At 42.2% G+C, this 18,819-nt stretch overlaps 1 protein-coding gene across 1 annotated transcript; it reads right to left on the reverse strand.

Moving 5' to 3' along the window:
* Positions 1–5,634: 5,634 nt before the first annotated feature.
* alas2 (aminolevulinate, delta-, synthase 2) lies at positions 5,635–18,585 on the reverse strand. The gene is given in 12 exon segments (XM_046343678.1): positions 5,635–6,329; positions 6,750–6,912; positions 7,848–8,015; positions 8,017–8,097; positions 8,099–8,118; positions 9,792–9,956; positions 10,285–10,464; positions 10,838–11,022; positions 13,726–13,948; positions 14,692–14,784; positions 16,455–16,819; positions 18,237–18,585. Coding segments are annotated over 11 exon segments (1,785 nt in total). The 5' UTR covers positions 16,798–16,819; positions 18,237–18,585; the 3' UTR covers positions 5,635–6,165.
* Positions 18,586–18,819: the final 234 nt, after the last annotated feature.

Genomic DNA, 18,819 nt, shown 5'->3' on the forward strand with positions numbered 1-18,819 from the left:
ACTAGGACCCAAAAATGGGAGATTGTTGTCTGACTGTACATGCAGTGCTAATACGAACTTAGAATTAGAATCAGAATGACAGCAATTGGTTTAAGGCTGCTATATCCACATAGACAGCTTCTCATTGACACATGATCTTGATGGGTCAAATTGAGGTCATGATAGGGGCGGCACCAAATGTTTGATGTATTATAATAATTTATTATAATATGTTGTATTAATAGAAGGGGAGGGGCTATGGACCCCTCCTCCACTACATTTATAGGGTCCTAGACTACAGATTAACAATATATATATATTCATTGTAAAGTTTTAGAATTGTTCCACAGTCTTTTCTAAGTCTCTGCCTCATAAAGAAAATGGTCTGTGAGAAAGCATTTCAAAGATAAACATAAAGCCCTGCGGGGGAGTAGAAGAGATAAGAGGCTAGTCAGACATACCTCTATAAATCAACTTGGGGGAGTAGACATTTACTGCTGAGGCCTTAGAAAACACTGGAACTATTGTATATTTTGCAAGGTTGTATAGCTGCATGGGCTTGGTCTGAGGAGTAGCAGGTAATGACGTATGCAGTGACATCACAGGGGGTTGACTACAAGCAGGATAAAAGCAACTTGGACTTTTCCTATGGGGCAGAACTCATGAGAGACATCAGTTATATGTGTGATGTTTGATCTTTCCCCCTTCTGATGACCAGGTGGCGAATCGCATCTCTGCATGTCTGGCAGACATATCAGTGTGGATGACGGATCACCACCTCATGCTGAACTTCGGCAAGACGGAGCTGCTCTTCCTCCCGGGGAAGGACTGCCCGTTCCATGATCTCGCCATCACGGTTGACAACTCCATTGTGTCCTCCTCCCAGAGCGCTAAGAACCTTGGCGTGATCCTGGACAACAAACTGTCGTTCTCAACTAACATCAAGGCGGTGGCCCGTTCCTGTAGGTTCATGCTCTACAACATCCGCAGGGTCGACGACCCTGCTTCACACAGGAAGCGGCGCAGGTCCTAATCCAGGCACTTGTCATCTCCCGTCTGGATTACTGCAAGTGTGCTGTTGGCTGGGCTCCCTGCCTGTGCCATTTGGGCGGTAAGCAACTCATCCAGAACGCCGCAGCCCGACTGGAGTGTTCAACCTTCCCAAGTTCTCTCAACGTCACTTCATGATTCTCCGCTCTCTCCACTGGCTTCCAGTTTTAGCTCAGTTATCCTTAGCTGGGAACAAGACCATGGTGCTTGCCTGGGAACGGAGCTGTGAGGGGGATATGGCACCTCAGCTACCTCCAGGCTCTGATCAGGCCCTACACCCAAATAAGGGCACTGCGTTCATCCACCTCTGGCCTGCTCAGCTGCGCCTCCCTCCCTACCACTGAGGAAGTACAGTTCCCGCTCAGCTCAGTCAAAACTGTTCGCTGCTCTGGCTCCCCAATGGTGGAACAAACTCCCTCATGACGCCAGGACAGCTTGTTCAATCACCACCTTCCGGAGACACCTGAAACCCCACCTCTTTAAGGAATACCTAGGATAGGAAAAGTAATCCTTCTCACCCCCTCCCCCCTTAAAATATTTAGATGCACTATTGTAAAGTGGTTGTTCCACTGGATGTCATAAGGTGAATGCACCAATTTGTAAGTCGCTCTGGATAAGAGCGTCTGCTAAATGACTTAAATGTAAATGTAAATCTTTGACTTCTGTCTACAGCTGTATTTTGATAAAAAATGGTTCTGATTTATAAGTGCACATTTTGAGTGTTCCTTATTTTTTAAGTAAATAAAACGGAGCACAGAAATACGGAACCAACGATCTCAACATGATTGTAAACATGTCTTTGGTTTCCAGGAATGTACTCAGGATATACTGTCCGAGCATCAAATAGCGCCAACGCCATCACCAAAGACATCCTGTCGCTCAAAGACAAGACCAGGGAACTGGTCTGTGATTGGCAGCAGCAATACTGCAGGACCTATCTGACGGAGATCCTGGCGACTAAGGCCGCCACCTGCCAGGAAGAAGAGCTCCGAGAGGTAGTAGTGACGATAGATGGAATAGGAAAAGTAGTGACGATAGATGGAATAGGAAAATGAATGTCGTTTTTGTTATGTTATTAAAAGTTAAATGATGACGTTATAACGAAAACATTGTAATTTGAAGAGTTTTCACAAGATATGCCTGATGTTTGCATATTGTACGTCGTGTGGAAAATGTCCAGATCAAAGATCATGTTTTTGTAAAGATGAAATGTGAAGTTAGTTGTCTAAATTGGATCTGAGTAAAATCCAGACCTTGCCTCGTAACTAGTTACGCCCAGAGAACTTGCCCTAAAGGCTGAAACGCCCATTTCTGACCCAAGGGTATAAAACATGTGAGTTAATAAGTAACATCAGACTAAGTGACCACGAGCTGCAGCCAAGGTTCAAATGAGTTGTAACCCAAAATTCAACACGAGGTTGAAGAAGACAAAGGAACCTTTTTATAATATATGCCAAGGATGAGTAGCTGTGTCTAAGAAGGTGAATTCAAGCAGGACCACCCGGTTACCACTCGCCAAGGAATCATGTAGCTACACTGCTTTCATTCCCACGCTGGAACCATCTACACGGCTGATGAGCTGTCCTCCGAAGAACCCTTTTCAGAGCAAAGGTGAGGAAACAGACCCCTAAGAGAAAGGACACTGACATCGTGAGGACAAACAGAGAGTTACACCCGGTAACCGAAGACGTGCCGTCATCAGAGAAGTCGGAACCGAGTCCACGAAGAGAAACCCCATCGGAGACCTTCAACACATAATTACATCATTGTATTCTGACCCATAAGAGCTGAAGTTCAGGGCAAGGTTAGGGTTAAAATAAGCATAGTTGACAAATATACCCAAGTGTGCTTTTCTCTTGTGCACTCTCTCTCTTTCTCCCTCTTTCGAAATTCCCATTTTGTGTAACACATGTCACATTGTGTTGGCCAGCTAGGGGCCTGTTTCATTGTACTAAGTTCTAATCAATAGCCTCAACTGTGTGTTTGTGTATGTATATATTATATTATAATTTTAGCTTGTTAGTAAATAAATAATCAACTCAATTGGTGTGGTACGGAGTTATTTAGTGAGACTCAGGTTTGTGCAGATTCCCGGATTAAGCGACGTTCAGAATGAGACCGTAGAGGAAATGAATCAATTAGTGAAAAATCGATATTCTGATATTCTTTGAGTTAATTTGGGAAATAGAAACTCAATAAAGCCCAAACTTTCCCATGGTGCCCCAGGTTAACGAGTTAATAATTACCTGATTCATTTAATCACGTAATTATAAACCGTTAATCATTCGATGAGCAGCAGTTGCCACATTAATCAATACAACGTTACGACAGGCCTTTCTAATTGGAGGAGCCCTGATGAGGACAGACTGCCGAGACTCCAGATGGCATTGCCTCTATGTGGATATACTACTGACCAAAGGTGAGATCATTGGCACTTGCCCAAAGGATGCTCCCTTATCTATCATCAGCGGATACTCTTTTTTGATTAATTTGCCATATTCCCTAGACCATATGCCCTATGATTACACCTTAAACCTGTCAAGTTATCTCAGATCTCCAGAAGTGCATAGGGCTCAGGTTTTATGGGTCGATTTGGGATTGGGCCTTTGTCCTGTTCTGCTCTGCAGATGACACACTACGGGCACCACTATCTAAGCAGATTAACCTTTATGAAGGTTTTGTTCAAAACGTCTGCTGGACTGTGCACAGTTAGTACATGCAACTGTTTTGTAATATCTGCCTCTGTGAACCAGGTGAGATGAAAGCAGCAAGAGCTCACCTGACTCAGGTGTTTAGCCAGGAACCCCGGGAGGCTGAAGCTCAGGCCAGGATAGACGTGGTGGAGTCCTGGCAACAGAAGTACCGCAGGGCAGCTGGCAGGCTGGCCGAAAAAGAACCCTCCACTTTCGACTTCCTGCTGAGCCTCATTCCCCCGAGTCACAGGAAACGCATGGCACGAGTAAGACCAAATACATGACAACTATTTAACTAGTTACAAGACAAAACATGTAAGGACAAACAATAAGGACAACTAACACCTACCGACCAATCAGATTGCTTGGTCTGAACTAAACGTTTTATAATCACCTTTTTCATCTCATGCAAGACAAAGTTATCAACTCTTATTACAAGACAAAACAATAAACTCTTATTGCAAGACAAAGTAATCAACTTACTACAAGAAAACACAATTAACTCTTATTACGAGACAAAACAGTCAACTCTCATCATAATAGGTACTAAAACAACTGTCTGTGTTACTGTAGGCAGCAGCCCAGGAAGCAGGAAGTGCCCTTGCTCTCATGACCGTGGCTATGAGAGGGGCGGGCGAGCTCCAACCACAGTCCCTGTGTCAAAGGGCCTCTTGCTTCACCCAGCTTGAATTGCATGAACAGGCCGTGGCTGACCTGGATTGTGTCATCCAGAGCCATGGGAGGCCCCTCCGACGCTGCTTGCCGAGCCTCAGAGGAGCCGCAAATCTGGATCGAGGACCTGTGCCAGCGAGGCCGCAGCCTGGTGCTGTGCTCCTGTGTGGGGCCTGCCCCCGATGACTTCACCCAGGCCCTGGCACTCCATCGTTGCAAGGCCATGCAGTGTGTGGAGGCCGGGCTTGTGACTTTCAATGTGGCACCGTCATAGGATGCCTCCTTTTCAACAAGTCAGTTCTTCAAATTTCTGCCCTGCTCGAGCTGCCCCGGTCAACTGTAAGTGCTGTTATTGTGAATTTCGAAACGTCTAGGTGCAACTACGGCTCAGCCGTGAAGGCCACACAAGCTCACAGAATGTGACCGCCAAGTATTGAGGCGCTTCTTCGGTTGCAACATTCACAACCGAGTTCCAAACTGCCTCTGGAAGCAAAGTCAGCACAAGAACAGTTTGTTGGGAGTTTCATGAAATTGATTTCCATGACCGAGCATCCTCACACAAGCCTAAGATCACCATGCGTAATGCCAAGCGTCGGATGGAGTGCTCCAAAGCTCGCCGCTATTGGACTCTGGAGCAATGGAAACGCTTTCTCTGAAGTAATGAATCAAGCTTCACCATCTGACAGTACGACGGACTAATCTGAGTTTGGCGGATGCCAGGAGAACACTACCTGCCCCAATGTATAGTGCCAACTCTAATGTTTGGTGGAGGAGGAATAATGGTCTGGGGCTATTTTTCATGGTTCGGGCTAGAACCCTTAGTTCCAGTTAAGGGAAATCTTAATGCTATAACATACAATGACATTCTAGACGATTCTGTGCTTCCAACTTTGTGGCAACAGTTTGGGGAAGGCCCTATCCTGTTTCAGCATGACAATGCCCCCATGCACAAAGCAAGGTCCATATGTGACTATTCTGTTACTTATATTGTTCCTGGTATTTAATAGAAAATTATGTGGAAACAATGGGTATCCCTTGGTGCTTACAAAGAACAATACTTACAAAGAACAATACACAATATTGATACCTGGTACCATATATTACCATGTGGTGCTTGTTTGAAAGAATGCCAAAGGAACAAACAAGTAACATAAATTATTGCTGTGCAAATACATTTAGCTATTTTACTACATAACTAGTAAGATGGTAAACTATTTTCAAAAGATGCAACTACACACACTTTTTGTTTTATTTCAATTTATTTCTTTGTATTTTTGAATTCCTGTGTAATAAACCACATCGCTTCTACAGCAGTATTTTTATTTTTACATTCAATTTGTTACATTCAAGTTGAATAGTGATTCTATTTCATATTTTCAGTTTCAATGACATTCCAGTGAGACAACTCATGATTGTGGTCTTTCACTATTACTGGTGACCAAAGCACAAGACAATTGATACAGAAATCTATACAATCCAAAATATCACCTTGAGATTAAATTGTTATTTTAGAAAGTGCCCATGTGCAGGTTTTACGTTTTAAGTCACTATGTGAAAGGGGCACACATTTTAGTTCACGGAATTATGTGTAATCTTAAATATTTTGGGGATAGCAAGTTACTTTAGAAACAATAAACACAGAAAATAAATACTGAATGCGATAAGATTAAAATGTGTAGTCTACATAATATGTACGTTGTTTGAATGAAACCTGGTATGAAATAAGAGCAATGATGTGATGATAATGATGTATAATGAATGGAGTTTTGTACTATGCGGACACAGTGATGTATTGAGGCTCCATGTTGCCAAAGTAGGATTTCTCCCACTCACTCATCAGGTCAAAGTGCAGTGGGCGATCACAGAAGGTGCAGGAGACAGTCGCCGGCCCGTTCAGAAGGAGCCCCGTTTCTTGCCACACCTCCACGAGCCTCTCTGTCAATCAAAGTGAAATGGGTCAAACACAAAGAAACTTGAGTCACGGCTAACACAGCTAGTAGTATTGGCTGTAGTATCTTATTTTAAGATTATACAGAGGTTATTCAGGGATCACATTTTTATGAATACACCGAGGAAGGATACTATTGGTAGTTGAAGTTTTCTTTCTCCGGACCCCCTGATGTGTCGAATATGACCATTGACCATTAATGGGTTGAACACCACTGGATGTATTCACAAAGAGTCTCAGAGCTGATTTAGGATCAGTTTAGCCTTTTAGATCATAACGTATATGATTATACAGACAGGGGGGGAACTGATCCTAGATCATCACTCCTACTCGGAGATGCTTGAACACAGGCCAGTTCTACGGGAAACCCTGTCAGAGCAGTAGCAGCAGGTGGCTTGGTCACTCACCCACAAAGTACTCCATCATTGCAGGGTTGTGGTGAGGGGAGGGAGCCAGACGCAGCAGCTCCTCGCCTCGGGCTACTGTCGGGTAATTGATGGCCTGGACGTAGATGTTGTGTCGCTCCAGCAAGATGTCACACACCTTGGAGTTGAGCTCCGCATTACCAACCTGAGAGATGACAATGCATGCACACGCACACAAATACAGTCTATCATCTCGATAATGAACTTAGTGTGCTGTGCTCAAACAGGTTCAAAGTACATCCTTGCATCACTGTCATGTACAGAATGATCCACCTGAATGCCACTCTGTTTCTGCTCTCTTGCCAACTCCTTATGGAATACAATAAGGGTTTGCAAGAGAGCATACAGTAAACAGACTGGCACTCAGGCTACAGAGGTAGTTTGAGTGGTCAAGTATTTGGATAATAGATTACATGTTGTTTCTGGGGTAGGTATACCAGTAAGTCTTATACCTGTGGAATAACAAAGCTGGTATGATACAATTCCTCTTGCACACAGTAGTAATGACTAGGGCCCTGTTCTCCACTACCTGGCCTACTATGACATCTTCGACCTACAACTATACTCAAGGTGTCACTGCAGGCTTTTTCAGGCACTTCCACAACCTTCTTACTCATTAGATAATTAACACATCAGACAATTAAGTCAGATAATTCATCTCTAGAGATGTTATATCCCTTTAGTCATGGAAATGACCCAGTTAAATGAGAGGTGCACAGACAGTCCACATGCTTAGAAGCTTAATTTGTGCTAACTAGATCCTTATTTGAGATGATTCAACTATCAAGATGTGATGATAAAAAATATAAAAAAGTTTAACAGGTGTCAGTAGAAGGAACTATCTATGTCTTGGTGCAGGAGGACAAAACTACCAGAGAAACAAGAAGCTGAGAAAAGGGCAGGGCCCTAGTAATGACACAGTAACTCTCATAACTGGAGTGACATAGCTAGGGTATCCACTGCCCTTAACACTGTAGTAGCAATAGAACATGTACTACAGTACCCATAATTCTCTGCTCAACATATCCAATCGTCTTCAGTGTAAATGTGTAAATCAGCAGTGTAAATCTCTTACAGTACCTTTATTGGGATGATGTGGCTGGGGCAGTTGACCACAGGCAGTCCCTTCTCCAGGAGCAGCTGTCTCATGTGTTTGACATTCCTCTGGTGGGCCCTGCGCAGCGCCTGGCCCTCGGAGCTCTTCAGGACTCTCACAGACTCCAGGGCCCCAGCCAGCACCATGGGGGGGCAGCGAAGTAGTGAAGATGAAACCTGCAGCGAAGGAACGCACCGTGTCCACCAGGGAAGCGCTACTGGCAATGTAGCCCCCCCACGCAGCCAAAGGCTTTACCTGCAGCAATGGCGAAGAAGAAGAAGTAACAGAAACAGAAGAAACAGAAGAAGAAGAAATAATTATCAAATGGAGTGATTTGTATACAGTGCCAGTCATAAGTTTGGACACACCTACTCACACCTACTCTACTCTTTTACTATTTTCTACATTGTAGAATAATAGTGAATACATCAACACCATGAAATAACACATATGGAATCATGTAGTAACCGAAAAGTGTTAAACAAATCAAAATATATTTTATATTTGAGATTCTTCAAAGTAGCCACCCTTTGCCTTGATGACAGCTTTGCACACTCTTGGCATTCTCTCAACCAGCTTCATGAGGTAGTCACTTGGAATGCATTTCAATTAACAATTAATTCACTGGTACTGTATATACAATAAAAGGCATATACAATATCTATAACTTATAGATATATTATAACAAACACACCTCAAATCACAATGAACCATTATGCTTATTGGAGTTAGTGTACACTATTACTGGATGGCGCGATGGAGTATTCCTAGTTCAAATAGTGCTGATCAAGTTTGAATGTGACCCCAATGTGACCTAGCTAGATTGACAACCACATACTCTGAAATAAGTAGGGCTAAGACTAGATTTACTTAATACCTTGTCATCTAAGGTTGCCTTTATAAGCGCTGATCTGAAGTAACATTGAGTTCTAACTTCAAATGGTGACGGTTAGGATTGAAAGAAGGTAAGCTGACCTTAGATCTGTGCATAAGATGCAACTTTTCACAGAAACTGCTCCTAGAGAGGCTTATCAGTATGACCAGACTGGGTGTGTGGGAGCACTTCCACAGCTGATATGTATATCCCCTGGCCTGCAGCCTCTGCCGTTCCCTCCGTTAGCCAACAACAGAGCATGATGAAAGTTGTTACTGCGATGTCAGTGATATAAATGTCAGTTTGTGCCTGATGACAGCAGGTAGCCTAGTGGTTAGAGCGTTGGGCTAGTAATTGAAAGGTTGCTGGATCAAATATTTGAGCTGACAAGGTAAAAATCTGTTGTTCTGCCCCTGAACAAGGCAGTAACCCACTATTCCCCGGTAGGCTGTCATTGTAAATAAGAATTTGTTCTTAACTGACTTGCCTAGTTAAATAAAGGTTGAATTAAAAATGTATTTAATAAATGACCGGCATTAATTGGTTAAATGGGACCTCTTCCAGGGGAGACTCACTTGGCTCAATCAAATCTATCTCTGCTGTGAGGGGCATTTTCCTAGCTCTGAGACAAGCTAAGACAGACAGAGACGAAATGGTTATAGCCATGATGGAACCTGCTTCACTGCAAGTGTGTATAATTAAATTAATTCATAAACACATATTACTACTTCAGTTTGTGGTAGCAAATCCAGTATTTTTTAGATCCTTGAAATAAAACAAATGAAATAAGTGGGAATCAACTGGTGTCCCTCGTTGGCCTAGTCAAGAACTGTCCTTGTTACAGCAGACACATCTGTTAATTTGAATTATTTACATTTGATTAAACCATTGATATATTCATCTCTTTTTTTTAAAAGTGAGCCATGGGCAAGAGGAAGCACCAATAAATAGTACAGAATAAAATGCAATACAACATGGTACAAAATACACTTGTGAAAAACAACAACAAATCCATAAAACATAGACACTCTTATCAAACCTGTTTATTTCTTACCCAAGGTTCCAGAGACAATGTCAATCTTGTGCATGATGTTGTCTCTCTCTCCCACACCGGCCCCATGGGCTCCATACAGGCCCACAGCATGGACCTCATCAACAAACGTCAAGGCCCCGTAGCGATGGGCCACATCACATAGCTCCCCCAGGGGACATATAGCACCTGCGAGCGAGTGAGATGAAATAGGATGTACGCCCTTTTACTGAAAATACCTGAGAGACCGTGGATATTATTACCGAGGCACTAAGCAATGCAGAAGTATGAAATGTGTAGCACTCAAAATCAACACTGACGGGGGATATTGTGTTTTTAGAACTTAGTATATTAATATGGGAGGACGTAACATAAAATATTAGCAACAAATAAATAATACTGCTTGCTTATCACATGTTAAACCACCACAAACCCCTAGCAAAATATATATTATGAAAGACAACCAAAGACGAACTAACATGCGACCTGACTGTGTAGCCCGTTTCGTGACATTTACCATCCATGGAGTGCACGGTCTCAAAGGCCACGATTTTGGGTGTCTTGGGGTCGGAGCCACTCAGCAGTTCCTCCAGGTGTTGGCTGTCATTATGGCGGAAGATGAAGCGCTTGGCGCCGCTGTTCCTTATGCCCTGGATCATTGAAGCGTGGTTCCCCATGTCAGAGTATATCTCACAGCCTGTATTTCAAAGCAGAGAGCCCACAAGGCAGAATGAGCTTCTAACTCTATGTCTTTCAGAAGTGATAGAGTGTGTGCGTTATAGTACAAAGAACGTATTTTGGAATATAGATTGGTGCCACTAATGTAACCACATTGCCCTTGAAAGCAATGCTGAAGTTCTGATTAGAATGAAATGCTATAAGTATTGACTATTCTTCTCAATGCTACCTCTCATCTAGCCTGGTCCCAGATCTGTTTTGCTATCTTGTCAACTCCTATGGTCAATGTCACAAGATAGCACAAACAGATCCTGGATCATGCTACCTCTCATCCTCTGTCAATGTTTGACATTCAGCTGGGAGACCCGGGAGGGCCCTGGGTTTAGGCTAACCTGGCAGCATTTTGGCCAGGGTGAAGAGGGTGGAGTCGTTGGCCACGAAGCAGGATGAGAAGACCAAAGCTCCGTCTTTCTGGTGGAGCTGGGACAGTTCTTTCTCCAGCAGCACATGGAAGTTACTGGTGCCAGAGATGTTCCTGGTACCCCCGGCACCTGCGCCATGCCTCTTCAGGGCATCCCTGAGATAATACAAGAAGAATCATAATCAAACATCACATCTTACACATCTCACAACTTGTTTTAACGACAATTGAAACGTGGAAGGGTTTTCATTTTTCCCACACACAAGACTACGTTTCTTTGCAAAGTATGAATTAGTTATCAGCAACCTTGTCTTGTCTGAGTCAAGCTTAATATTTGGCATGTGATTAAGAAGGCTTGGAGATTTTACCAATATCTAAAATAATCTGAGTGGCTGTATGAACAGAGCACTAGAAATCCATTAGCTTATTGCGTTGCCAAAATACCTTTGGTGCAAAAAGGTTCCTTTTCCGGTCTGAGGTGTCTGGGAACATCTGATTTAATTTAAAAGGAGTAAAATCAAATATGAAAAATAATGTTGTGTTTGTTTCCTTAATATTCAAACTAGCAAATGGGTAGGGTATCTTATTACAGATCTCAAGCAATACCTCCTCATCAAATTCCCAAATACTTTGAAGAGGGATAAAGGTGGATTCCCATTGTCTGTAAAAAAATGTATTTGACCTTTATTTAACCAGGCAAGTCAGTTAAGAACAAATTCTAATTTTCAATGACGGCCTAGGAACAATAATCCGTACCAGGGATGTTGGATTCCTTACAGATTTCAATAAATTACTTCACTGTATTCTTGTCACTATGGAACAGGTCAGCGAAACCCATAAGACCCAGGAAGCACCACCTATAGAGGTCGACCTTTGACATCACATTGGGCATATCAGGATTACAAGAGATAGACGCAAGTATAGAATACGTGTTTGAGATACCTAAGTACTTTGTACAGTCTGCCCACGCCATTCATGTGTTGTACATAGTAAAGGTCTTCTTGTTATTACAAATATGCTGGACCCAATTCACAAACATAAGATTCTTTGGAGGTAAAAGGTAGCTAAATTGAGCTTCAATCTGAACCCATGGTGTCTGTCCAAAGTCCAAGATGTCAAATTGCGAGTTTGGGCTGACCACTAATGAAAACCTTGATTCAATATTTTTTTTAATAAAACAAAAAAAAGAAAATGGTAAATAACAGGTGAACATTTTGAATAAATAATTACATCTGGAAAGACAATTCAGCTTGATTATGTTTTTCCTTCCAATCATAGTTACTGGGAGACTGGACCAACAAATCAGGTCTTCATTCATTTAGATAATTCTTTAGAACTGGGGTAACATTTATTCCCAAATAGTGGAATCCATTTTGTTTCCAAGAAAAGGGACAGACCAAACTCAACTCATCTGTTTGCTGGCTATTTAGCAAACAGGCATTAGATTTGATAAGATTAGCCTTGTATCCAGAGAATTGACCAAATTAGGCATTAGTATCAACGATATGTGGAAGGAGTTCACTGGATTGACAACATACAATACAATATAATCTGCATATAAAGATAGTTTATGTTCCTGATCTGCAATAAGGGGACCTATGGTACTCTCATTAGAACGTATGGACTCTGCCAGTGGTTCTACGGCTATGGTGAAGAGAAGGGGAGACAGAGGACAGCCTCACTGGGTCCCTCTACTCAGGGGAAATTCTTGTGACCTTAAACCATTGGTAGAGACCCCATAGCTCTGGAAATGGTATAAATCGCTTTGACCCATTTGATGAAATTAGCAACCATATACATTTTTTTGCAAAACAAAGAATAGGAAATTCCATTCAACTCTGTTGAACGCCTTCTCAGCATCTAATGACAACAATATAGGAGGAGTCTTATGCTAATTTAAACGGTTGATAACATCAAACAGTCGTCTAACATTGTCCGGTGAATACCAGTTTTTTATAAATCCCATTTGATCGGGGTAAGCGAGGGTAATAGAGCCTCTACCTCTGGCTATCAATTTAGTTATCACTTCGGAATCCAAATTCAACAAACGTATCGGTCTGAAAGAAGAGCATTCTAATGAGCCCTTCCCACTTTTAACCAAGACACTGATAGAAGCTACTGGTATATTCATAGAATAAGGCAAATTTCCCTTAACACAAAAGTAATCTATCATGTAAATATAGGACAGGGTTCTGGCCAGAACTGCTTGTAAAATTCACCTGGGAAGCCGTCTGGGCCTGGGAATTTATTATTAGGCATAGATTTAATTGCTGCAAACACTTCCTCAAGGGTAAAAGGATAATTGAGGAACAGAGGCTCTGGTTAGGATAGTTTTGGGAGAGAACTGCTGTCTAAATATGATTTTAATTAACTCGTAATGTTTTTGTCTAATGCAGAACATTTTGTCATGAATACAGCGAATTTGTTCAATATTTAGTTTCGCCCTTGCTACGGTCAACTGCTTTGAACTTTATAATATAGTGCTTGCACTTTCTTGAACATTCTAATACAGTATGAACATTGAACTGGTTGGTTTCTAGACGAAGCTTTTCTTCTGGGGGTAGCGTAAGAATATAATGTACTGGAGTATGACGAGCCATACATTTAAGCAGAATACCTAATTGAATATATAAGGAATTGATTCGGTTGAATTTAGTCTTTGGTCTTTTTGCACTACATCATGTCTCAATCTCTATTTGTCTTTCTGTGATTCCTTGCATCCTATCTCCTCGCCTTCTTCTCAACCATATTGGAAGAGAAGGTTCAAACTCCCTCCCCTTCTCCAATGCACTTTGAGGAGAGAGGATGTGAGGGATCAAGGAAAGATGAATTGAGAAAGAATCTTGATGTCTGGCTTACTGAATTCCGTTGAGGACCCGGGGGTGGCTACCCATGCCCAGGTAGTCGTTACTGCACCAGACAGACACCTGGGAGCCTTCCCGCCCGGCCATGGAGTAGTCTTCGGCAAAGGGAAAGACGTCAGCTCGCCGATTCACTGTCTTAAAGATGCGATAGGTGTGGTCGTTCTTCTTCTCAGAGATCGTCCTGTCGAAGAAGCCATCGTAGTCGAAACTGGGGCCCACTGTAGGGGTTAAAAGTATAATAGTGTCAGCAAATTATTTTGTGAAAGACTTAAAAGGATTCAAGAGACATTCATATAGTTTCTCAAGTTACATGTGATTCTAGATCCAATAACTTGTTTAATATGATGAAGAATGAATCATCATGTATCCATTGAATGAAAAGAAAATTGGGTCCCACTTTACATACCGGTAGTGATACCTGAATGTGGCAAATTCTTATTTACATTGACAGCCTACCCCAGCCAAACCCAGACGACACTGGGCCAATTGTACGCCGCCCTATGGGACTCCCAATCACAGCAAGATGTGATATAGCCTGGATTCAAACCAGGGACTGTAGTGACACCTCTTGCACCAAAATGCAGTGCCTTAGACTGCTGTGCCACTCGGGAGCCCATTTACAAATCAACTCAAATTGCTTGCGTTTAAACCTCATTTTGCTGTGCATAATTAATGCATGAGACTAGGCGATTGTAAGTAGGCCTATACTTGGTAATCCTTTCCCTTTAAAAGCTGTGCAAACAGATAAGGTGTATGTAATACAACTTGTGTAAATGTATTTACACAGTACCTGCCAATGCAATAATCATTAAACTGGTATCAAATTACCACTTAATATAACGTGTGACTGAAAACAATTCTGTTATGCACTGTATCATGTCAATATAATTTATTGTAGAACTACAGTGCAACTTCTCCTCTGATTGAGTCAATGCAAACGAGTCACGCTGGTCTGATTCACCTATATTGTCCTTCAGCAGGTGGGACACTCTGGGGGTTTGGAACTTCGGCATGACGGAGTCCTCGAGTTCCTTCAAAAGAGATCTTTTCATACCTGTGACAGAGAGCAGGGGTATAACAGTCTGTACTACACTGTGAAGTGTTTCTCATTTCTGCTATGCTCGTCCATTTGTTTCTTTGTCTTCAGTGATGCAGGTTTTGATAGGTTTTTGTGGCAACTACATTTTTTCACTGTGTTTAGAACTTGGACTTGTTGTTTGTGTCTACCAAAGTGTGGCTGCTGTGTTTCCACTGGTGTTTGTGTGTCCATTGAGCAAGTTTTGGAAGCTAAACTCCTAGGTATAACAGTAGATGGTCAATTATCATGGTCAAGTCATATTGACAAAGTTATTGTGAAGATGAGGAAGGGTATGTCTTATAATGTTTATTTATCTAGGCAAGTCAGTTAAGAACAAATTCTTATTCTTGTCAAATTCTTATTTACAATGACGGCCTACAGATGAAGTGAGACAGGTTTGGACCAGGTTAGATGAGGTGAGACAGGTTTAGACCAGGTTAGATGAGGTGAGATAGATTTAGACCAGGTTAGGTGAGACAGGTGTGAGGTGAGACATGTTTAGACCAGGTTAGATGAGGTGAGATAGATTTAGACCAGGTTAGGTGAGACAGGTGTGAGGTGAGACAGGTTTAGACCAGGTTAGATGAGGTGAGATAGACTTAGACGAGGTTAGGTGAGACAGGTTTAGACCAGTTTAGGTTAGGTGAGACAGGTTTAGACCAGGTTAGATGAGGTGAGATAGATTTAGACCAGGTTAGGTGAGACAGGTGTGAGGTGAGACAGGTTTAGACCAGGTTAGATGAGGTGAGATAGACTTAGACGAGGTTAGGTGAGACAGGTTTAGACTAGGTTTGGTGAGGTGAGACAGGTTTAGACCAGGTTAGGTGAGGTGAGACAGGTTTAGACCAGGTTAGGTGAGGTGAGACCGGTTTAGACCAGGTTAGATGAGGTGAGATAGACTTAGACGAGGTTAGGTGAGGTGAGACAGGTTTAGACCAGGTTAGGTGAGGTGAGATAGACTTAGACGAGGTTAGGTGAAACAGGTTTAGACTAGGTTTGGTGAGGTGAGACAGGTTTAGACCAGGTTAGGTGAGGTGAGACAGGTTTAGACCAGGTTAGGTGAGGTGAGACAGGTTTAGACCAGGTTAGGTGAGGTGAGACAGGTTTAGACCAGGTTAGATGAGGTGAGACAGGTTTAGACCAGGTTAGGTGAGGTGAGACAGGTTTAGACCAGGTTAGGTGAGGTGAGACAGGTTTAGACCAGGTTAGGTGAGGTGAGACAGGTTTAGACCAGGTTAGATGAGGTGAGACAAGAGGTAAGACAGGCCTTGACTATTTGACACACAACCTTTTGCTTTCAACGTAACTCTTGAAGTATTAATCTGAGTTAACTGCTTCAAATGAACTTCTTTAAAAAACATATTACGGAACGGCAGGGAACGTGAGAGGACACACACACACACAGACACACTCTAACACACTATTTTATTTTGTTGTTGTATTGTTTGTATTCTTTTTTAGTTTTATTGTTTGTATATCATTGTATTTTAATTGTGTGTGTCTGCCCTTGTCTATCAGTGTATCAGTGTTTTGTTATTTGTCATGTTTTGTGTTTTTGTGTGGACCCCATGAACAGTAGCTGCAGCTTCTGCAAAAGCCAATGAGGATCCAAACAAACAAATAAACTACCATTGTGTTGTCTTTACCTGGGTTAGACTCCGCCGGGACGTCCTCCTGAACCTCAGGACTCGCTCTTACCATGCCGATCTGATTGGAGACAAAGGGACATCCCTTGGACATGGAGACAGCCACCTGGGTTGCTGATTGGGCAAAATGACGCTTTGAGTCCACACTCAGGGGCAGGGTGCCTGCTGACTGGGTAGAATGGATGGTTGTCTTCCTCTCCTTGGGGATTGAGGCACAAACAGTGATCTGGCGGGCGATCATGGGGCATCGGTCGGCCATAGAGAGGAGGGCGGCCCCAGTTTTCAGCAAAACAGGCTTGGGGGCCGACTTCAGGAAGGGGCAGTGGTGAAGGAAAGCGGCCATGGCTCTTGAAGCAGTTTTGAATCTGGATCAACACATGAGACATAGGATATAAGACCTTTAAAACATACAATTCTGACACTTTGTTATAGTTGTAGTATCTATGCTAAATGCTATTTACACTAGTTTAGACCTACAGTACTTTTCAACAGGCTTAGGCAAGTTTAAATTCACTGTAGGCTAATGTACAATAGTCCTGAAGTAGCCTATGTAATGCTATTGCCACCATCTTCCACAATCTTTCATAACCTAACATTTTAAAGGGGAAATGAAAACGAAATATAGGACTGTATACTATGTATACTATGTTCAAGAGAGAGGGGAACACACTTTGAATCAAACTTTCAGCAATATAAGGTTTTAGTGATTTGAAATTGTTTCCCAAATGTGTGAACAGTGTGGCCCATTATTTACGTTTGAAGAAAATAAAGAGAGTTGATGGAATAGGTGCGCCTGCGGGCGCGGCTTATCTTGTCTGTGCAGGCGCGCTTTTCATGCTCCGCAAGGTGCTGAAGCAAGATTCCGACAAAAAGACGTCATTGCGCAGGGACTGTGGACGATTATTAGTGAGCGTCGGTGTATTTAAAAATCGATTATCATGAGACGACGTGGATGTCTTTTCGTTTTTGATGACAAAACACAGACATATTTGGCCTATACTATTTCTGTCACAGTGACCAAACTAGTTTCTAAATCCTAATTAATAAAAAGTCCAAGCCAGCCATTTCGGATTATAATAATAAGAAGAAGAATAATGGTTTCCGCACTCATTGTTTTAATGGTTGTTTTGTTTGGAACTAACCAATCCTTGTCTTGATCGAGCATTTCATGTAAAGAATAGAGGACCCCCTATGGCTACTCAGCTGGTCTGCGGTTCGGGGATAAGAAGACAATTCTCAGGATCTGGAGTTTATTCTTGTGGTATGAGGTTATCTGAACTCCAAGTTAGTCTATCTAGATCCACAGCAGCTGAGCATTATGAGTCCGTTATTCGGTCAAACGTCCCAGGGAACTAAACCATTGACCCTAATGCTTGATGAGTAACGACCAAACAAAGTTTACATTTATTCACATTCAAGTGACACGCATTCCTGTAGTTCATCTCTGTTTTTAGGGTTTTCTTCTTTATGTATTGTTTATAGCTTTCTTTATATCTTTGTTGTTGTTGTTTTTCGTTTTGCAATTAGAGATGATACAATGAGGAGCACGACATACAATGTATTTGGCTGTTATATATTATTTAGATAACAGTCACAACTCTTATCTTAACATTCCTGAACTTGAAATGTAGGCTAGCTGTCAATGACCATATAGACACACAGCCTGCCTACTTATGGGTTCCTTTAGTGCAACATTGCCTAATTTGCAGTATCATACGCAATAATATAATGCTGGCTAAATTGCATAGGGCCAAACAAATAGAAAAATGCTGAACATCTTACCTGTTGACCTGCACTGAGGACGAACTTCAAAACAGTAATAGACAGAGATGCATCTGTCGTCAAAAGTTCGGGGCAGTGACGTTGTCAGCATTATGCAATATTCTTCGAAAATTATTCTTGTTCACACCCATACGTTGTCACGTAGGGGGCCAGGTTGGGGACTGGGAGCAACCAAGTTGTAAAAAGTCATGATGCATTTGAGAATAGGCTAGCCCAAATGCTTTTTTGTCTAATTGCTGCGGTTTGTGATGTAATTAATAAAAGTGTAATTACTGTTAAATATAGGCATACAAAAACAAACACTTCTGTGCAATTTATATTTAACCTTAACCTTAATATACTGTATGAATAATATACAGCTTCAGACCAGCCTATAGTGGTATGCGAATGTTACATTTGTGTTGAACATTTTGTCATACCAAAGACACAAAGTGCTCTATATTTTTCAGCTCCCTCTCTCTCTCTCTCTCTCTCTCTCTCTCTCTCTCTCTCTCTCTCTCTCTCTCTCTCTCTCTCTCTCTCTCTCTCTCTCTCTCTCTCTCTCTCTCTCTCTCTCTCTATCTATCTATCACTCACACACATC

The sequence above is a fragment of the Oncorhynchus gorbuscha genome, linkage group LG03 (genome assembly GCF_021184085.1).
Source record: "Oncorhynchus gorbuscha isolate QuinsamMale2020 ecotype Even-year linkage group LG03, OgorEven_v1.0, whole genome shotgun sequence".
NCBI lineage: Eukaryota > Metazoa > Chordata > Actinopteri > Salmoniformes > Salmonidae > Oncorhynchus > Oncorhynchus gorbuscha.